General features: G+C 34.3%; 1 protein-coding gene across 2 annotated transcripts in view; it reads right to left on the reverse strand.

Annotated features, from left to right (window-relative positions):
• Positions 1–20,000, reverse strand: part of LOC135213026 (nephrin-like) — a 620,764-nt gene that overhangs the window by 29,898 nt on the left and 570,866 nt on the right. For both annotated transcript variants that reach the window (XM_064246838.1, XM_064246837.1), the window contains exons 11-13: positions 19,852–20,000; positions 7,079–7,265; positions 2,016–2,128 (exon numbers count right to left, since the gene is read on the reverse strand). The exon at positions 19,852–20,000 is cut by the window's right edge and continues 27 nt beyond it. In XM_064246838.1, coding sequence (XP_064102908.1) covers positions 2,016–2,128; positions 7,079–7,265; positions 19,852–20,000 — 449 coding nt within the window. The remainder of the gene's footprint in view (positions 1–2,015; positions 2,129–7,078; positions 7,266–19,851) is intronic.

The raw sequence follows: 20,000 nt of genomic DNA on the forward strand, positions 1-20,000 counted from the left end.
ATGACATTTTCCGAATTAGCGAAGTTACTGGGGGCCGACGATACAACTTTGAAATTAAACTCAGGAAATCACGCGGGGAGTTTTTTCTTCCCTTACAGTTTCTTTTTTTCTTCTCGACTCATCACGTATGGATGGAGATGCTAATGTGAAGGGAGCGTGAATAAGCTCTCTTAACTAGATATTTCTATGTCGGTCAAATTGCGTGAATTTATATGTAGGGCATAGTCAGGTAATAGCCAACACTGATCGTCATATATCATACTCTTCACTACTCTGTTCGTATGATTTTTCCAATTTTAAAGTAAGTTCATTTGATTTTTCCACTTAGAAAATAAGTTTATTTTATGTTACTAATTACCAAACAAGCTTAATTAATTTTTCCACTTACAAAAACTTATAAAATGAGTCTACTTAATTTTTCTACTTACACTAAATAAGTTACTTTAATTTTTCCCTTTACAAAATAAGTTAATTTCATATTTACAATTGCATGATAATTAACCTTTCTTCCACTTACCAAATAAATTCATTTAACTTTTCCACTTATAAAATAAGTTCATTTAATTTTCACACTTACAAATTTGGTTAATTTAATTTTCTCAATTACAAAGAAAGTTCATTTAATGTTCCCATACCCAAAATAGTTTCAGTTCTTAAGCACATTATGGCAGTGATTAATTTTTTCTAACGCTTTGCTAAAAAAAACTTTAAAGCTAATAGCTTTTAGGATATAAATCAAGAAATGTTTTCTTTTGAAGTCGATAAGACAATGTCAAAGACCTTACTTGATATTATTTTAATAGTACTTGAACGCTACAATAAAGATTTTCATGAACTGAGATTGATAAACGACATCGAAACACTGCAAATAACATTTCGTTGTGAAATTAAATGTATAACAATCTCCACATTATTCAAACACACTGAATAATTTGCCAGGCTCTCACTCACACGATTTGGAATGACATAAACGTGATGACATATTTAAATCTGATCTTCTACATAAATAATGAAAATGTTCGGTGCCACAGATACGTCGAATGAACGTCAGTAACAGGTCCAAGGAACGTAAGTTATAAAAGTAACAAATAACTTCTAAAGGGAGCACTGAAGGTAGCCCCAATGCCACAGACTCAAAGAAATCCATCAAATTATGAATGATATAATTTACATGTAAGACAAGTAAGAAATGTACTGAAGTTTCTCAGCACAATCGAGCTTTTATAATGCCGTATGAAACTCTCAGCCACGGCCCATGAAGTTCACAGCCAACAGTGGTGGCATATGTTGTTACCAGACGCACGATTATAGCTAAATTTAACCTTAATTAAATAAAATATAAACTACTGGGATTAGAGGGCTGCAACTTGGTATGTTTGATTATTTGAGGGTGGATGATCAGCATACCTATTTACAGATCTCTAGCCTCAGTATTTCTAAGATCTGAGGGTGGTCAGAAAAAGTGTGGACGGACAGACAAAACCATCTAAATAGTTTTGTTTTGTAGAAAACTAATGAAAACTGACACAGCTAATCATTCCTGATAAAACTCAATGGCAAGACCTGACACTGATTAGCCATCAGCCAAGATTAAGTAAGTAATTGTTTTAATGATTATAAGTTGATGGGAAAGTTGAACTAGCAGAAGGAGGGTTTAAGAACAGTATATATTTACAATTATTAGTTTCACCTTCTCGACATACAACCTATTATACACATGATTTTGGAATTTAAATACAAGGTTTTATTTATATTTCTCAAGATTTCATCAGTAACTAAGAAAAAGGTTCTTGGCTTCATTGTTGTACCTTTCATAATACTTAATGTATTTGAACACTATTTTGATTGGAAACAGAGAGAGACTCCAGTAAAGTACTTTATCAGTTAAAAAAGGAATAGCAACTAACCATTAATAGACAAAACCTCCTCAGAGCAGACACCACCAGGAGACAAGAAATCACAACATTCTTTACATCGGAAGAAGAAAGGAAAAATACCACTATGCTTCAACTTACGTAAGACGGTGAGCGTGATATTGGACACAAGCTGGGTTCCGATTCCATTATCAGCTATGCATTCGATCATCCGGCCGTTATCGCCTGCTGTAGTCCGTAATTCCAATTCTGATCTGTGTGGGAGACAAACGGAAGCCATAATGTCAGTGGGTTTAAGCGTTCGTGCTTTCAAGCAATTCCTGTATTTGTGCATCTTGTTATACATTACCTTTTCTGTGCGTCTGTGTTCTTTGTATCATTGTTGGGAAAAAAATAAGTTTCCCAATTATCTAAAACATTCACGGAGACACATACATGCACACATAAGCACGTATAACAGTTATGGAGCGTGCTTGTGTGTGCAAGTCTGTGTTCCCGTGTATGTTTTTGATATGTGGGAAACTTCCTCACTTTTTCGTGTGTGTGTGCATGTTTGTGTCCGCGTATGTTTTCATATATGGGAAACCTCTTCCTTATCCCCGTGCTTGTGTGTGCACGATTTTGTCCGTGCATGTTTCTGATATATGGGACACTTCCTTATTTTTTCCGTGCTTACGTGTGCACGTTTGTGTCTGTGTATATTTCTGATACACGTGATCTTTTTTTCCTAAACACTAACGTAAACAAGGAACACTGACGCATACACGTGAGCTTCCAAGAATTGAAAATAAATTTTCTCCTGTTTTTTTCTATCTCATTTTCCAGTGAAACAATAATCATGCGTCACACTTGATGTACGGCACTTCTTAAAAAGAAGACATGTTAATGGCATCCATAAATAAAAAGAAGTGAAAGTAAAAAAAAAATAAAATTGAAATTCAGTCGATCCAAAAGAAGAGAGATGACTGAAAATTTTACAAAAATTCTGGCAAGGCGAGATGGAGTCAATTATAAATTTACTATTGTTGTACTAATTAGAGAGTGGTGTTTGCCGACATGCTGCAATCAAATACTATTTTCCGAAATTGCATTTCCTAATTAATTATGTTAATTAAAGGTACTTACACCTGACATATATTGTAATCAAAATGTACTTTCGATATTGTGATTCCTAATGTATTGCCTTAATTAAATTCATTCATCGGCATCTCCCAATTTTTTTGCTTTTGCTGAAGGCAGCTGTTTCGATACGTCTGGAATGTATGACATTTCACAGAATACCAGTGGAAGCTTAATGAACTCCGCGAATTATTTATTGAAGAACTGAAACGTTCAACTAGTGCTATTGTATCATGTAGATTGAGCGGTCCTTGACAAACTCTGTCACTCTGTGAACTTCCAACTTCTCCAGTGCTAATTTCATTGGCTGAATAAGTCAAGGAACTGAGCCATATATATATATATATATATATATATATATATATATATATATATATATATATATATATATATATATATATATATAGCTCAGTTCCTTGTCTTATTCAGTCGATGAAAATAACACTGGAGAAGTTGGAAGTTCACAGAGTGACAATGTTTATTATGGGCGGATCAACCTACGTACACATAAGCACAAGTTGAGAATTTAATTTCATCAATAAATATATATATATATATATATATATATATATATATATATATATATATATATATATAATATTTAACGTAAGGTTGAATATGATACATTGACAAATCTGTAAAAGATGGCTACAATTTCGAGGGGTCTTACTCTATTTCTCATATGGCCTTACTGGGGAAGGTCTCTTCCTTGAGGTAATAAGCAACCCATTAATAGATAGTGGTAAATGTCAGTTTCAACCATTACCCAAGCTGTTACTGGGCGCAAACCCGATCCTAAAAAGTAGATTAAGGCTAGTCAGTAATCACTATATTATTATTATTATTATAAAAGTAGTTTTACCAGAAGTAATCACTATAGATGATCAGTGTCTTTATATTTCGATTTGTGGGAAATTTAGCGGAGGACAGTCTGCACAAGTGATCATTTAAGAATGGAGAAGTCGAACATAGTTAAAATTTTACCAAAATGGAAATTAAGGTTTATAAAAGAAAATACGTCATAAATGTTACTGTAACCCATTCATTGGGAAGGTCTGATGAATGTTCTTGCCGTTTTCGTAATCACAATTTATTATTATTTTTTTTTTAGATAGAACATTTTCATTCCAAGCAACAGCTAACTCTGGACCACACAGACACCTTTGTAGTGAGACTTACATTGCACCAATTATACGAGTATTTTATTCTTTCCAACACAATATTACCAAATCGAAATTTCCACTCACTTACACAATTACATACACGATATTAACGAATTCATTTTTTCACAAGTGTGATGGACATACGTGACATGCAGGTGCTTCATTATTTAAATAATTATTGATATTAAATCATTCTTGTGGTCCTGACTATGATGAATGCATGACGAGACGACTGGGTCAGTTTTAGATACTTCAATAAAGGAGAAATCTTAATAGAATCTTTCTACTACTACTACTACTACTACTACTACTACTACTACTACTACTCTACTAATAATAATAATAATAATAATAATAATAATAATAATAATATTTGGAGGAAGACCCTCTTTTAAACAAATTCTGTTAAATAAAATGGAAGAAGTCAGCGAATTAATTTTATATATTACCTTTTCTATTCTTTTATAAAAAGGAAAATAGAAAAGATAACATATACAAATAATTCGTTGAATTCTACAAATTTTTTTTTATTTACTTAATAATAATAATAATAATAACAATAATAATAATGTAGGGAAAAACTCTCTATCACGAGAGTATATATAATGTTCTAAAGGGTCCACAATAATACAAAGTTTAAAAAGTCTGTGTATAATTTTGAAAATTATACACAGACTTTTTACACTTTGTATTATTGTGGACCCTTTAGAACAAAACAATAATAATAATAATAATACCGATAGTACCGACCGTGGCAGAAATTTCGATGACAATATAAGTACCAGTTGCATAACTATACAATAACAAAAAATACACAAGTACACAATATGCACAAACAAAATAAATATATACAAAAATATGCACAAACATATGCAGATGAGTACACAAGAGCAAAAACGAACGCGACCTGGTATAATCAATATCACTTAATAACTTTGTAATCAACGGCGTATCAGCCAGCCATGGGAATAGCAGTCATCAAGAGCAAATTCAATTGGTTTCCATTAAATGTAATTTCCGGAACATGTTGCCCCGGGATTCTCTCGGTGCAATTACAATGTCTTAGCAGGAATTACACATCTCAAGAAATTAATTACGGCAATTCGATTTTCAAACGGCATGTTTCGCAACGTCTCGGCAAGTTTCGGCTCTGACGTTCATATAGGTATGAAATGCATTAACGAAGATATTTATGTATGTATGTATGCATGTGTGTATGTATATACATACATAATACATGCATACATATACATACATATATATAAAATATATGGATATATACAAATATATATATATATATATATATATATATATAAATATATGTACATATATGTATATATACGTATATGTATATATATATATTTATACATACATATATATATATACATATATATATATATATATATATATATATATATATATATATATATATATATATATATATATATATATATATATATATATATATATATATATATATTACACATATAGATGCAATCGAATGAGAATGAACAGCTGTTGCAATATCAAGTAGGGAAGTTATTTCACATCCGAGAACTTTAACGGAAATGATTGTGGAGGATGATACGTAATAATGAAATAATGGAATGAGATCACCAGAAGGACTTACTTATAAAGTCAGATGCTGTTTTATGGTTGAAAGTAACAAGAGTTTGACTACTTAGCATACGATGATATGTCAAGAGAAGGGATAAGCTTCAAAGTGTGGTATGCGTGTGTGTGTTTATGAAGGTGAAAAATTGGCTTTACAGTTCCGCTACCGATTCAGAAATCATATTAACGGGCCTCCAAAGAAACGAAAAACTCGCTATTCTCCTAATTACTAAAATATTTTTCTCCCCCTTTAAATTCAGGTTGGCAATGCCTTTTAAAAGGAGCGGGAAAAAGCAGGGTTAATGTGGATTAACCATTTTTCGCGTTTCTGGGTCAAAAAAGGGTAAATCAACTGCCTGTTATGGGCTTTGTATTTTGGAGATTAAAACTTTCGTGCTGAATAAAAGCACAAAGGTTAAATGTACTTACTTACGTTTTGCTCTAAAATTGTGAAATGATGGTTTCGATTCTTTTGAGTAAATACACAGAAAAATAGTGGACGATTTCTGTTGGTAATTAAATTCAGTCGTTTGGCAATATTTTAGTTTGGTTAAAAAAAATGTAAAAAAAAATCGATTTTCCATTACATGCAAATGCCGATTTCATAATCGAATAAACATTTGGGAACTAAAGCAACTTACTGAAATCCTTAATCAGCGATAGACCAAAATATTACAGGCCATCGCTTATCAATTCAAGCTAAAATTCATGGCATGATTATATGCGTCAATTAATATCAATAACAAGCAGTAATGTTTGCCTGGATAATATTGAAAACAAGTTATTCAGCGTTGATTTACAAGAGAGAAAGAAAAAAAAAACTTGTCACAAAGATGGAAGTTGCCGAAGAAAAGCTGAATGCTAAAGTTTATCCTGTTGGAAAGTTGAAATGACCAAGATAGGTACACACACACACACACACAACACACTACCTAGTCTGACGCACATGTATGAAATCAATATTATTAGTGAGTTTAACTAAATTGTTGTTCTTATAAATAACCATACTATATCAAGAATGAAAAAGACTTACTTTGCCTATAATTAATTATGCATAACATAACAAACCAAGACACTCAATTATCTATACATATTCATACGTATGTAGAACTGAAAAAATTATAACTCAATAAAACAGCACTTGATTTCCTTTTGAATAACCATATATATATATATATATATATATATATATATATATATATATATATATATATATTATATATATATATATATATATACACACATATATAATACATACAAAAGACAGCAAGAATACAATGCAATGCACCTAAAAAAAAGATTACTCACATCAAATAAGTGCCACCGTATGATCCCTTGGAGGCCCTGGTGTTAGCACCCGGTAGGGGGGTCCCACCCGACCTCCAGGTGATATTAGCCGGAGGAAGACTCGAAGACGACTCACATTTTACGGTGACCCTTTCGCCAGCTTCTACAGTCACGGGGCGAATCGACATCTCGATGTTCCAGGGGGCGACTGTCGGAGGGATATAAAGAAATACTTCTTTAATTCTGTGAAGCTGAGACTTCTTTTTAAGACTGAGACTTCTCTTCAAGACTGAGACTTCTCTTTAAGACTGGGATTTCTTTTAAAGACTAAGACCTCTTTTTAGATTTTAGACTGAGACTTCTCTTTAGGACTCGGACTTCTTTTTAAGACTGAGGCTTCCTTTTAAGAGGGTTGGTTGGTAATTTTAGGCATAAGGGCCAAGCACTGGGGTAACTAAGGCCATTGGGTGCTTCGAATCAAACATTAATTTAGCTAAAATTCATCAAAATTATAAAGATACGAAAAATGTTAAAAACCGTAAAAGAAAGAGACGAAGACAACCGGGGTTTTTGTAGAACCACAAGCGAGACTTTATAAAGAAGGAGAACAATAAGTATTAAGGAAGATATATAGCTATTTAGATGAGAAGTGGGAGAGCTTTCACAACGAAAATTCATTATTAATTAGTAGAATTATAATAACAACCCCCCAAAAGGCCTTTTGCAGAACAAAACGAGAGACAGTCATAAAAAGAAAACTAACAATACACATTAAGGGAGGTAGCTGATTATAGATATGAAGTTGCAGGGCTTTTGGAAAGAACATTTTTAGTATAATGGTTATAATAGCTACGCAGATATTAGCAAAGTCGTGTAAACCTCCTGAATAATATAAATAAATCTATTATTAATAAATATAATGTTATAATTTTAGATGAATAAATTGTATGATTTTATTTTTAAAAAACTGTTTGATTGTATATGAATAATTAGTATTATTTTATAAAAATAAACAGCACTATTTATCAAAGATAAAAGTAGACCTTCGAGGAAACACCGTTTTTATCTCTTGACAATTAATACAATTTATATTTACATAATTTGCTTAATTAGAATTCCGAGTTGCAACGCAAGACTTTCCGAAGCCCATACTGACGAATTTACTTTAAAGAAGAAGTAAAATTTCGAATAAGGAAATTCTTATGAAGTTCGGAAGCATAGTGGAGAAACACGAAAGAAAACGAATAAATAGCAAAATGAAGAAAATGGGTGCGACCGGTAGCCTACACAGTGCGTCTAACAAACGAATGTTCTTTGAGGAAATAAAAACAACTATATTTCCTCTTTGTTTAATGAACAATAACCAACAGTTGGTAAGTTGGAAGCTAATCGTTTTAAAAGAACTGTTTGGAGGTAACCTTCACAAACAGCCCCTACCGCCCAGCCCTCAACCTAAACGAGGTAGAAACAAAGAAAAGCTGATAAGAAGGAAAGAAGGGAAAATTTAATTGGAATATAGGAAATGCATACAAACTCTGAGAATGTACAACATGACCTTTCTGAGGATAAATGTAAGCATATTTCCGAGAATGTTGCCAAGAAACCAAAAGCATCTATGGTTCGATAAACAAAATATAAATAACAATATAGCAGTTTTTATGTTTAAAAAAGCAATGTTTCCAAGAAGTGGCTCACACAAATCACTCTGCAGCTTAAATACAGGAAGATGACGGTGAAAGAATATACATTGATGAATTGGGAGACAACTAAACACTACAAAAGCTATAATCAAGGAATACTGGGATTTTAAATATTACCTCTTATGAAAGATTTCAAAAATATATCGTAAAATTTCTTTTCATTAAGAAAAGGTTTCCTGACATCTCATTGTACCCAGAAACCTTTTATAATCATATATGAGAGAGAGAGAGAGAGAGAGAGAGAGAGAGAGAGAGAGAGAGAGAGAGAGAGAGAATCTTATTCTAGCACTAATGCTGAACAAAAACAAAAGTCAGTATACATGTTTTATAGTCATTTGCAATATATTCTTTCCAAAATATTCCTGCAAGATGAATGATAAAAATTCTAAGCACGTCAGTATTGAATAGAGATCAATAAAATGTTAGTTATCATTAGTTAGTAGGTCTACCAATCCAAGTCCCTTCAAAACCAGCAAAGGCCTTGGGAAGCTTCGTTGTCAGTTACCAAAGAGACGATTAAAACCTTCCAAACTCTTTAATGAAAGCCATGGCAAATTCTCCAGGTCCACGAAACTAAAAAAAAAAAACGTATTGCCAGAGACAAATTCCAGGACCTTTCATCCTTCGTAACGACTGCAAACAAAACCAGGCAAAGAAAGTATAAAGACAAACGCATAGATTGCTTGCACGAGACTCTCCTGCAGATTGCAATCACAGAAAAAATTGCAAGCACGAAAATTGCTTCTACAATGACGTTAAGAGATCGCTCTTGCTTGCTGCTTGCCTTGAGAAGACTCTGTGAGGAGTATTTGCATAAGACACATTCGCACATCGCTGTAAGAGCCGTTAGTATTATTTGCCAGAAGCTTGAGCTATTGTGAGTCTATAAAAGACCTAAATGCAATCAGGATTGTATTGAAGTCAAGGTTACGCAGGTGAAACCTCTGTGTGCATCAACGAAACACGCACAAGATCATTTTGAAGTAGAACTCCATTCACGTAACTGTAAGAGAAAAGCAAAAAGAAAAATATCCCCAAATTGATTTATGCAATAAAAGCAATACACAAAGTTAGACAATGACCTTAGGTAATTATATGAAAACTGAAACAAACAAAACTCACAAGCTTTATCTAGAAAATAATGGATATTCAATGTTTGTACATTGAGACAATGCAACAACACACGTAATAAAAAAAAACAATCATACTATGTTTTATAAACATGGCCTCAATGTGCAGATAAGAAGATCAATTAGAGTTGATAAAAAATTCTGATACAAAAATATGCCCCAAACATTTTACACTACTGAAAACATTATGGGATACACGAATCGACGTTGCTATTATCAAGAATATTCTGTTATTATTATTATTATTATTATTATATTATTATTATTATTATTATTATTATTATTATTATTATTTAGAAGATGAACCTTATTCATACGGAACAAACCCACTAAAGGGGCCACTGACTTGAAATTCAAGCTTCCAAAGAATATGATGTCCATTAGGAAGAAGTAAGAGGTCAAGGGAAATACAGAAAGAAGAGAACTCGCTTATAAAAAAGAAAATAAATGAATAAATTAATAAATAAATAGAAAATGTGTGAAAACGCAACGATCACGGTATTAGTTTGTATGGCGTTTTTACGTTGCATGGAACCAGTGGTTATTCAGCAACGGGACCAAGGGCTTTGCGTGACTTCCGAACCACGTCGAGATCGAACTTCTATCACCAGAAATACACATCTCTAACCCGTCAATGGAATGCCCGAGAATCGAACTCGCGGCCACCGAGGTGGCAGGTCAAGACCATACCGCTCACGCCACTGAGGACTCGGATAACGGTATTAGGGTAACGCAGTACACAATAATTGAGGTTTGGGGTTTGTTCCGTGGGAATGTGTGAACATTTGGAATGATAATAAAACCAACAATAAAGACTTAGTCACTTTACATACTTAGGACGGGGGAAAGTGTTAAGGTGGGCACTAACCCAAGTGCAGTATAAGTAACTTTACTGGGGCCTTTGCTCATAAGGCTGAAAATTCAATTTGTATGTATTACCGTGTTGGGTAGTGAGGCGGCTTTACGAGCACAGGAACCCGGCATAATTAAAAGGGAAGATATAAGTGGTGAGGTTAGCTTCATTCAAAAAGGAATAGCAGCACAGAGAGAGAGAGAGAGAGAAGAGAGAGAGAGAGAGAGAGAGAGAGAATAAATAGCAGCAGAGGAAAAGAATTAATAACAACACACACACACAGAGGAAGAGAGAGAGTGAAAGAGAAAGAGAATAAACAGCAGCAGAGGAAAAAATAAATAGAGAGAGAGAGAGAGAGAGAGAGAGAGAGAATATACAGCAGCGGAGGAAAAATAAATAGCAAGAGAGAGAGAGAGAGAGAGAGAGAGAGAGAGAGAGAGAGAGAGAGCAGCAGAGGAAAAATTAATAAAACACACACAACACACACAACTGAGAGAGAGAGAGAGAGAGAGAGAGAGAGAGAGAGAGAGAATGCGCTCATGAATACTAGGCAATAAAACGAGTTCGTAGCGGAACGCTTCCTAACCAGGACTAATTGAAACTACGTGCAAATAAAATAAAAAAAATAAAAAAATGACAAATGCTCTTATAACTGGATACAAAAATATCTCAAGATTACTGTTAAGTTCACTTATGATGGTCGGGGATACAAAAGATAATTATTGTACATCTGTCAACAAGGAAGAAAGGCAACCTTGGGCGGAAAATGTTCCAGAGGCCATGAATAAGTAATATGACGCTAATAGCGTGATTGATATTCCTGAAGTTGACGAAGGTCTTAACAGACTAATGAATGTATTTAATGTTTATGAAATGGAATTAATCATAAAGAAGCTTTGCAGACTGAGGGCAAAGGCCATGACGGAATCGCTGAAAATGTCGAATGGAATGAGGCCAAAGCTTGATAATTGGGAGCTGGAGATCTTGGGACAGGCATCAGAGGAAAGAGACCTGAACGATCAATGGTAATTATAGAAGCACTAGTCTTAAGTCTGTTGTAAAGATACTGATAAAAAGAAATTTAGAAGTGAGCAAGCTACATTTAGAAAAGGAAGAAGCTGCACAAATCGAATATCTATTATAAGATATATCGTCCATCAATGTAAGAAATTTAAAGACAACAATCGCAGACCTATAAAATGTTTTTTTTTTTTTAAATATAAAAATAAAAAAATTAAGATCTTGCGGTACTATCGTATTCCCAATAGGTGGTATGCTAATTGAGATTATCCGTGACCAAAAAAGATATAAAATTAATCTTGAAAGAGTCTTATCGAGTGAACTAGCTATGGATAGTGGGGTACCGAAGGGCACTGTTATGTCACCTTTGGTGTTTGGTCTTATATACAATGAAAAAGTTTTTTAATGCTGAAAGAGAAGATTTAAGGTAAAACTTGACAGACTTTGATTAAAATGCTGTATTAATTAGAAAACCACCAAAAGACTGACAAAGCGTGTCTAATAGAAGCTTTAAATACCTACAGATATGAGACTCGGGAAAGCAGAAACGAAGTGGACAGTATATCCACAAGATGGAGAAACAATCACAGAGATCGAATCTTTGAAATAACATCCTATACAAGTTTCCTGGAGTTGAAATTTAGTAAAAGACAGACAAGGCAAATCAAACAAAGGCAGTCTGAGTAAGATTTGGAGCTCGAATAGACTGATATTGCATAGCTAGTAAGTAAGGATATACATTAGTCTACTAGTAAGACCGGCACTGCTACATGGACATGAATCATGGTATGACAATGACATCATAACTAAAAGATTTTATCAATTTGAGAATAAAGCTTTTAGAAGAGTATTACGAGGCAGACGGTATGAGAGAATGAGGAATTATACTATAAGGGAAATCACGGAAGTTCCGCATGTAGATGAGATAATAATGAAAGTGATGGTTTGGACAAGTTGTTCTTACCACCTCAGGGAGAAGAGTAAATGATAGAATCAGCCGACTTCCTGTAGCCGAAGAAGAGCTGGAAGAATTAGACCTACTTGGATGAGAACAACAGAATCGACACTGGATATGAATGACGTATGGAAGATGAAGAACAGGAAAGACCTGTTTAGTTGAAAGTTATGAAAGTTTATCTGCATCTGTGATTGAGTCCTGGTGAACGCATTTCTTCAGATTTTATTGTTACCATCTAGCTATTCCTTAAGTTGTGTAGTCATCTGTAACAAGATCAGTTTACCAGTCACATTGATTCCCACTTTTCAACGGGAGTTATAAATGAGTCATAACATTTATTTCTGATGGCAAAAACTGCTTGTGACCTTTGAAAATAGGGCAATGAAACTAGGTGAGGAAAATTATTGCAACCCACCTTCCCACATCAAAAAACAGAGAATTTATAACAATAACAGAGATTTCACCGCTGGCTGCTCTAACGAACATTATGCAATATAGTTTCACAAATATATATATATATATATATATATATATATATATATATATATATATATATATATATATATATTTATATAATATATATATCAGAATATGAATTGGCTCTACAGCCTGGAATAAAGAAGAAGAAAACGATTGTGGGAAAATAATCACCAACTCATTAGGCTCCACCAAATTCAGAACCTGTTATCTAAAAAAAAAAAAAAAGATATGGTAAAGAATATTCTGGGAAACCATTCATACAGTCTAATGCGGTATCAGATCCAATGAAAAATAAAATGATGATAAAAGTATAATTTTGCCCATTAAACTTTCCCCCGGCTTGGAAAAATAAGTTGAGATGAAAAATATTTTGAAAAAGCTTAACAACTCAGAGGTACTGATTACAGATGTCCATCACAATATAACACCAAAAGAAATGCTGACATCTAAATTAACATGCGAATTCGAAAAAAGAATAAGTGGTGGTTAAAAATATTAAGAAAAATACCCACAAGCCCATGAGAGGACTCTCTAATTCCGTTAGTGTCAAAAAAAACATGAATGCTAACTTTTCAAAATATTGGAAATATTGCAAGGTACCAAAAAAAAAAAAAATAGCTGAAACAATCCCTCGGCAGTGTCCAGTTTTGAAAAACGGAGATTTCTAATTATAATAGTATGTGCAATATGAAACAAATATTTCTAACATTTTGACCTTTTATAGCCCCTGTAACCTTTAAAAGGCTGCCAAGATCAAAAGATCTTTAGGAGAAATAGAGAAATAGTCACCAGACCACAAAGTTTCCTACAATACGTAGTTTAATAAAAAAAAAAAAAAGTCAGAGGACAAAAAACAGCTATAACAACAACACCAAAAATAAAAATGATCTATATAAACGAGCTGCAATAAAAATGAAAATAAAATAAATGCCTGAGATGTCAGCGAACTAACGAATGAGAGAAAGCACCTGACAAATGCCCGCATTCTTAAGAGCAAAATATAATGGAGCGTAAGGGGCAAAGGGGAGAGAGAGAGAGAGAGAGAGAGAGAGAGAGAGAGAGAGATGAGGGAGAGAGCGAGAGAGAGAGAGAGAGAATAGAGAGAGAGAGAGAGAGAGAGAGAATAGGAAAAGTGAGAGAGAGGAAAAGTAGGCAAAGTCGCACAGAGAAATACGCTTAGAGAGAGAGAGAGAGAGAGAGAGAGAGAGAGAGAGAGAGAGAGAGAGAATACATTGTCATGGGAGCTCAGGGACTAAGAACTTCTCTCTGCCGAATTCCTCTGGGGGAGAACCAGAGGAGATTGATGGTGGAGGAGGGAGAAGGACGAGATTTGTCAAGATATATTCAGGACTTATTTTTTACTCTCTCTCTCTCTCTCTCTCTCTCTGTTCAAGATATCCAATGAATACTATTTTTCATAAGGACTTTTCATTCAATGAATTTCAGTTTTTTGGTTCCCTTTTAAAATTTCCGATTACTTTGGCCCCCAACCAACCTCCCCCCTCCTCTCTCTCTCTCTCTCTCTCTCTCTCTCTCTCTCTCTCTCTCTCATGCAATTTAAGATATCCAATGAACTCTTTGTCTTCGTGAAGACTTTCCATCAACTGAATTTCAATTTTTTACTTCTGTTTTCGATTTCCGCCTCTCTCTCTCTCTCTCTCTCTCTCTCTCTCTCTCTCTCTCTCTCTCTCTCTCTCTACTGCAATTCAAATACCCAATGGACACCAGTTTCCATGAAAACTCCCAATTCACTCAATTATAATTTCTTATTTTCCCGTTATGAATTTTTTATATATTTTACTTCTCATTCGCCTTGGCTATACATAAACAGAGACACTCATACACCTCCGAGCACACATGTAAACAGACATACGCATCCGCGCTCGCAAGCACGCGCACAAACTAATATACCTTAAAGATATAGCATTCCACAAGGCTATATATTGCGCTTGATACTGAGCCATTGCCCAGAAATTCCTGAGTAATTCCTAGACTCTCACCTTATTTTAGAAATAATTGGAAGACAATGATCCCATTATCAAATGCAAAATGGAAAGAAACTGCGACTAAATTTTAGGCAGTGTCTGAATTATATACTTAGTAGAATGATGCTTTCAAGTGAATATAGTTCTGTCAATCAATGGGAATGTAATGTAATGTTTCCGGTTTGCAACAATTTAAGAACCCGGCTAATTGGAGTAATATATAAAACTGTATATTAGTAACTGGACTATCAGAATCGGGAAAGAAAAATATGACATGTCTTTAAAATAAAGATAAACTTTGGAAAAGGAAGTAGCATGGTAAACATGAGGCAGAGAAAAAAAACCAGTATTTTTTTTTTTTTTTACAGAAACATATATTCTTTCAGTTGAGAGGGAATTAAATATTCAATAAAATGGAATAGACTGACGATCCATAAAGCTGCCATGCCACCCCCTCCCCCCAAAACTACGCACCTACGCACGCACACACACACACACACACACAAACACAAGCGTGCTATTTCGCACAAATACACACGCATACACACCATACACAAAACTCACACCAGCTCCCTTGTAACCTTTCTGATTTCACTTCAGTCACCGGGAGAGAGAGAGAGAGAGAGAGAGAGAGAGAGAGAGAGAGAGAGAGAGAGAGAGAGAGAGAGAGAGAGAGAGAGAGAGAGAGATTTTCTTCTTTTTAATAATTTTCTACGTTTCATTTGATTTTCAAAGAGAACAAAAACACTTTTTTACGCAATCTATTATTCTTTAATTCTGGGAGTCACTAAGCTTCAAATGAAATATATGACACTATTAAGCACAATCACAAAAAGATAAAATACATAGCAGTAACAATGAGAAAAATAATAAAAAAAGTAAATAAATAAAATATCCATTTCCCGGTTGGCTGAACAATTTCATGACTTTGCAGACACAACAAAAGGGGAAAAACTATAAACATTCAGGTTAACTCAACTAATTAATAATTTTTATTTCCTGCGAAATACTATTTCCCAATTAACGCTTTAGAAAAAGCTCGGGCAGAAAAAAAAAAAAACCTACCCCAGGAACGCAGTTGGTGAAAAATTGTCCAAACAAGGGGATTCCCCATTACCGTTTGAATAAAATGATTCCGAAAAAGAGATATACGCTGGGTAACCCGGATTATCGTTATTTTATTTACTGAGCTATATTTTCAAAAAATGGATTTACTCTTTGGAAAATGCATCTTACTTGTTCTTGTGGGGTGGGGAGGGGAAAAAAAAAAAGTTACCGTCTAGTGTGTGAGAGTGTGTGTGAGAGAGAGAGAGAGAGAGAGAGAGAGAGAGAGAGAGAGAGAGAGAGAGAGAATTGCAGAGCAGAATTGCAAAGACCTACAAGTTTTGGAAACGAATAAAAGCAAAGCTTTAAGAAGCTGTCATTATTCAAAATGTCAGAACTTCCATATAAAGCTAGTCTAGAAGGCCATTTTGCTAAAGAAAAACTAAGACCTCACAGTTACAAATACATGAGACTTTGACAAATATGAATAAAAATAACGCACAAACAGAATTAAACTCACACAAGCACACAATGTTTGCTAGAAAACCAAATTCATAGGAAAATGAAATTCATAGGAAATATTACAGATTTTATCAGTGTATAAATTTTAAGAAATATGAAAGACTGAATTACTCGAGGCCTTTAAGAATTATCCAATAAAAAAAAAACTCCACCAGCCTATCTGACTGCAATTTTTCAATGGGTCAAAAGTACCTGGTTACTTAGGATTTGTTCGCAGGCAAATTTAACTGTGGCTCTCCACGCCCGTAGACAGCTGAAGACCTTATTTAAAAAGCAACTTATGGAAGCTGATTAATAACCAGGCTTTCGAAACATGAACCAACCATTCGTGTAATCTTGTCTACATGATTTAGATCAGTGGTTCTCAATCTTTTTAGCCCCATGCACCCTTTCACCATATGTTAGAATTTCATTCCCCCACCTCCTTTTCCAAAATTGTCAGCCACAAAAGGTGCATTCCAAACAATATGCAACAAAATGCCAACACAAACACACAAGGTAGCGGAGAGAAAGCCCAGCGTGACCTCTCAGCAGTGCGGCCCGATGCACACTGAGTTTTGCGTGGTCCTAGAGCCAGTTAGAGTCTGGCAATCTGTGGTCACAATCCACCACCCGCTCCAAACTCTGAAATTCCCTTCTGGTTGAGAATCACTGATAGTTGAAGGTCTGAAGAATGTGGCTTTGAAACTCACATTTCTGCAGGTATGAAGAGTCTTACGAATAATACAGTTCCATGATAACATAAAACTACTATGTGTTTTTCTTATGTACCGTGTATAAACATATACGTGTGAGAGTGACACAGTGTCCTTATATACGAACAATCAATAAATGCAGTGTTACACAAGCAAAGTGAAGCGTGGACTGGGATCTAACACTTGATTGAATTATAGCGTTGCCGGTGTTCCAGCTCATATCACACTGAACTATCTTTTTCCTGGATTAATATCTTAGAGACGGTTGCATTTATAAGCATTTATAAGAGTGTTTGTACGCGTAATAATAAGAGTTTTTTTTTTTTATACGCATAAATATCTGTAAAATCAGAGCAACAAATATTCTTGCCATAATGTAACTGCGGTTAAACATTAAATCAAATTTTTTGCTCCATCAACCATCCTACCTTACCAATATTATTATTTTTTTTTTTTTGCATATTTTCAAAATTCTTTCTAATCTCTTCTATTCCTTTCTCCATAGATTCCAAAATAGCCAACGCTCTGATACTTCCAGGAAACCTCTAAACACTGAAAACAAGCGGCCCTCTCCAATGACTTCCCTCTCATTAATGTTCGTCTCTCTTTACCCGCAATCAAATTCCTGGCCAAGTTTCGTTTCATTATTTGGCCAAGGAAAAGACAACCCCCCCCCCCACCACTAGCAGGAGGAAACGGCTGAAGGGGATCCACACGACCTGACCTCTTTATTTTTTTTTTCTCTCTCTCTTTCTCTTTCTCTCCTCCTGTTCAGGTGGCACATACGATGCCTATTAGAGCCACGGGTGTAATATTAGATCGCCTGACTAACGCGAGAAATAAGGAGCGGGGCACAGTACTACTGTCATGTATTGTTTCGTCCGTAATTCCCCTCATAATGTCATGATTTTGTCTCCTTTCATTCTTTTTTTGTGTGTTTTTATTGAAGAAGAAGAGTCTGCTGCATTCCATCAGGTAGCAGGTAAAGTTGAATTTGGTAAATAATTCCTGTGCAATTTCATGTTACATTTACCTACGCATTCGTACGTACGTAGGTTTAGTTTAGTTCAACTTGTCACGTCCACATACAAACAAACCACACACACACTTCATTAATATAATATAATATATATATATAATAATATATATAGTTATATATATTATAAATTATATATATGTTTATGCCATTGTACATATATATAGATACATGCATATATATTGCAGTGTGTTTATATATATATATATATATATATATATATATATATAGTATATATATGTGTGTGTATTACAGCATATACATATGATATACATATGTACCTATGTATATATATATATATATATATATATATATATATATATATATATATATATATATATATATATATATATACACACACACACACATACATACATAAATACAAACATCTGTATCCATGAGACTGTACATGACATAAACAAGCACACACAGAACAAGGACCTCAGTGGATACGGGGTTGGGTGATGGGGGAGCGCGTTGCTAAGTTTTAATATCCTGGGCTACGAATCCTTGACTTCTGGGAGATCCCTGGAAAGGAGCGGCGAGAACACAATGTCTGCTCGAAGATAATGGAAGCTGGAAGCTGGAGTGGATGGATAGAAGATAGATGAAGTAAGGCCGCCTGGGAGAAGCCGGGGTTGAAAGAAGTCGCTGGTGGACCGATGGCAGAGAGTGATGGTCCTAGACTTATGTAACGGAAACGGAGGAGCTCAGGGGAGGAAGTTTCGTTTCGCTGGTTCTGTTCATATTTTTTTTATTTATTTTGATTCTATTTCCTTTTTTGATAATTCTATCATTGTTTAAAGTTTTTTTTTTCTCTACAATAGATGCAGTACTTTGTTGTTTCTTGATTTCTTTTATTGATTATTCGTTTTGCGGTATTTAATAAATTTTGGTAATGACACTTACATTGTACTTTAGATTTGATAATTATATGTATATATATATATATATATATATATATATATATATATATATATATATATATATATATATATATATATATATATATATATATACTGTATGTGTGTTTTGTGTATTAATACCAAACTTTTCTAGGACGAACTGTCCCCCATCGCCCAGCTACCGAATGATGGGGACAGTTACTCCTTGAAAGCTTCTGAATAAAATCTCCGTTTGATACTATGAGGCCCTGTTATTATTCTTATTATATATATATATATATATATATATATATATATATATATATATATATATATATGTGTGTGTGTGTGTGTGTGTGTGTGTGTGTGTGTGCATAAAATATCTGAAGTTCTAGCGATTGATGAGAGAGAGAGAGAGAGAGAGAGAGAGAGAGAGAGAGAGAGAGAATTCACACAACCACAAGTACCACCTGCAATCTATACTTACACAAGACCGAGAGTCTAGCAGACGTCTTGAGGGGAGTGGCCGTGACCTCATTGGTGGCTTGACAGGTGACCTCTGCCTTATTATCGCCAGGCGTGACTGTGATATCGGCCTCCACCCGCGTGATGTTCTTGTCGTAGTGCATCTTGCTT

Source organism: Macrobrachium nipponense, chromosome 42 (genome assembly GCF_015104395.2).
Source record: "Macrobrachium nipponense isolate FS-2020 chromosome 42, ASM1510439v2, whole genome shotgun sequence".
NCBI classification, from domain to species: Eukaryota; Metazoa; Arthropoda; class Malacostraca; order Decapoda; family Palaemonidae; genus Macrobrachium; species Macrobrachium nipponense.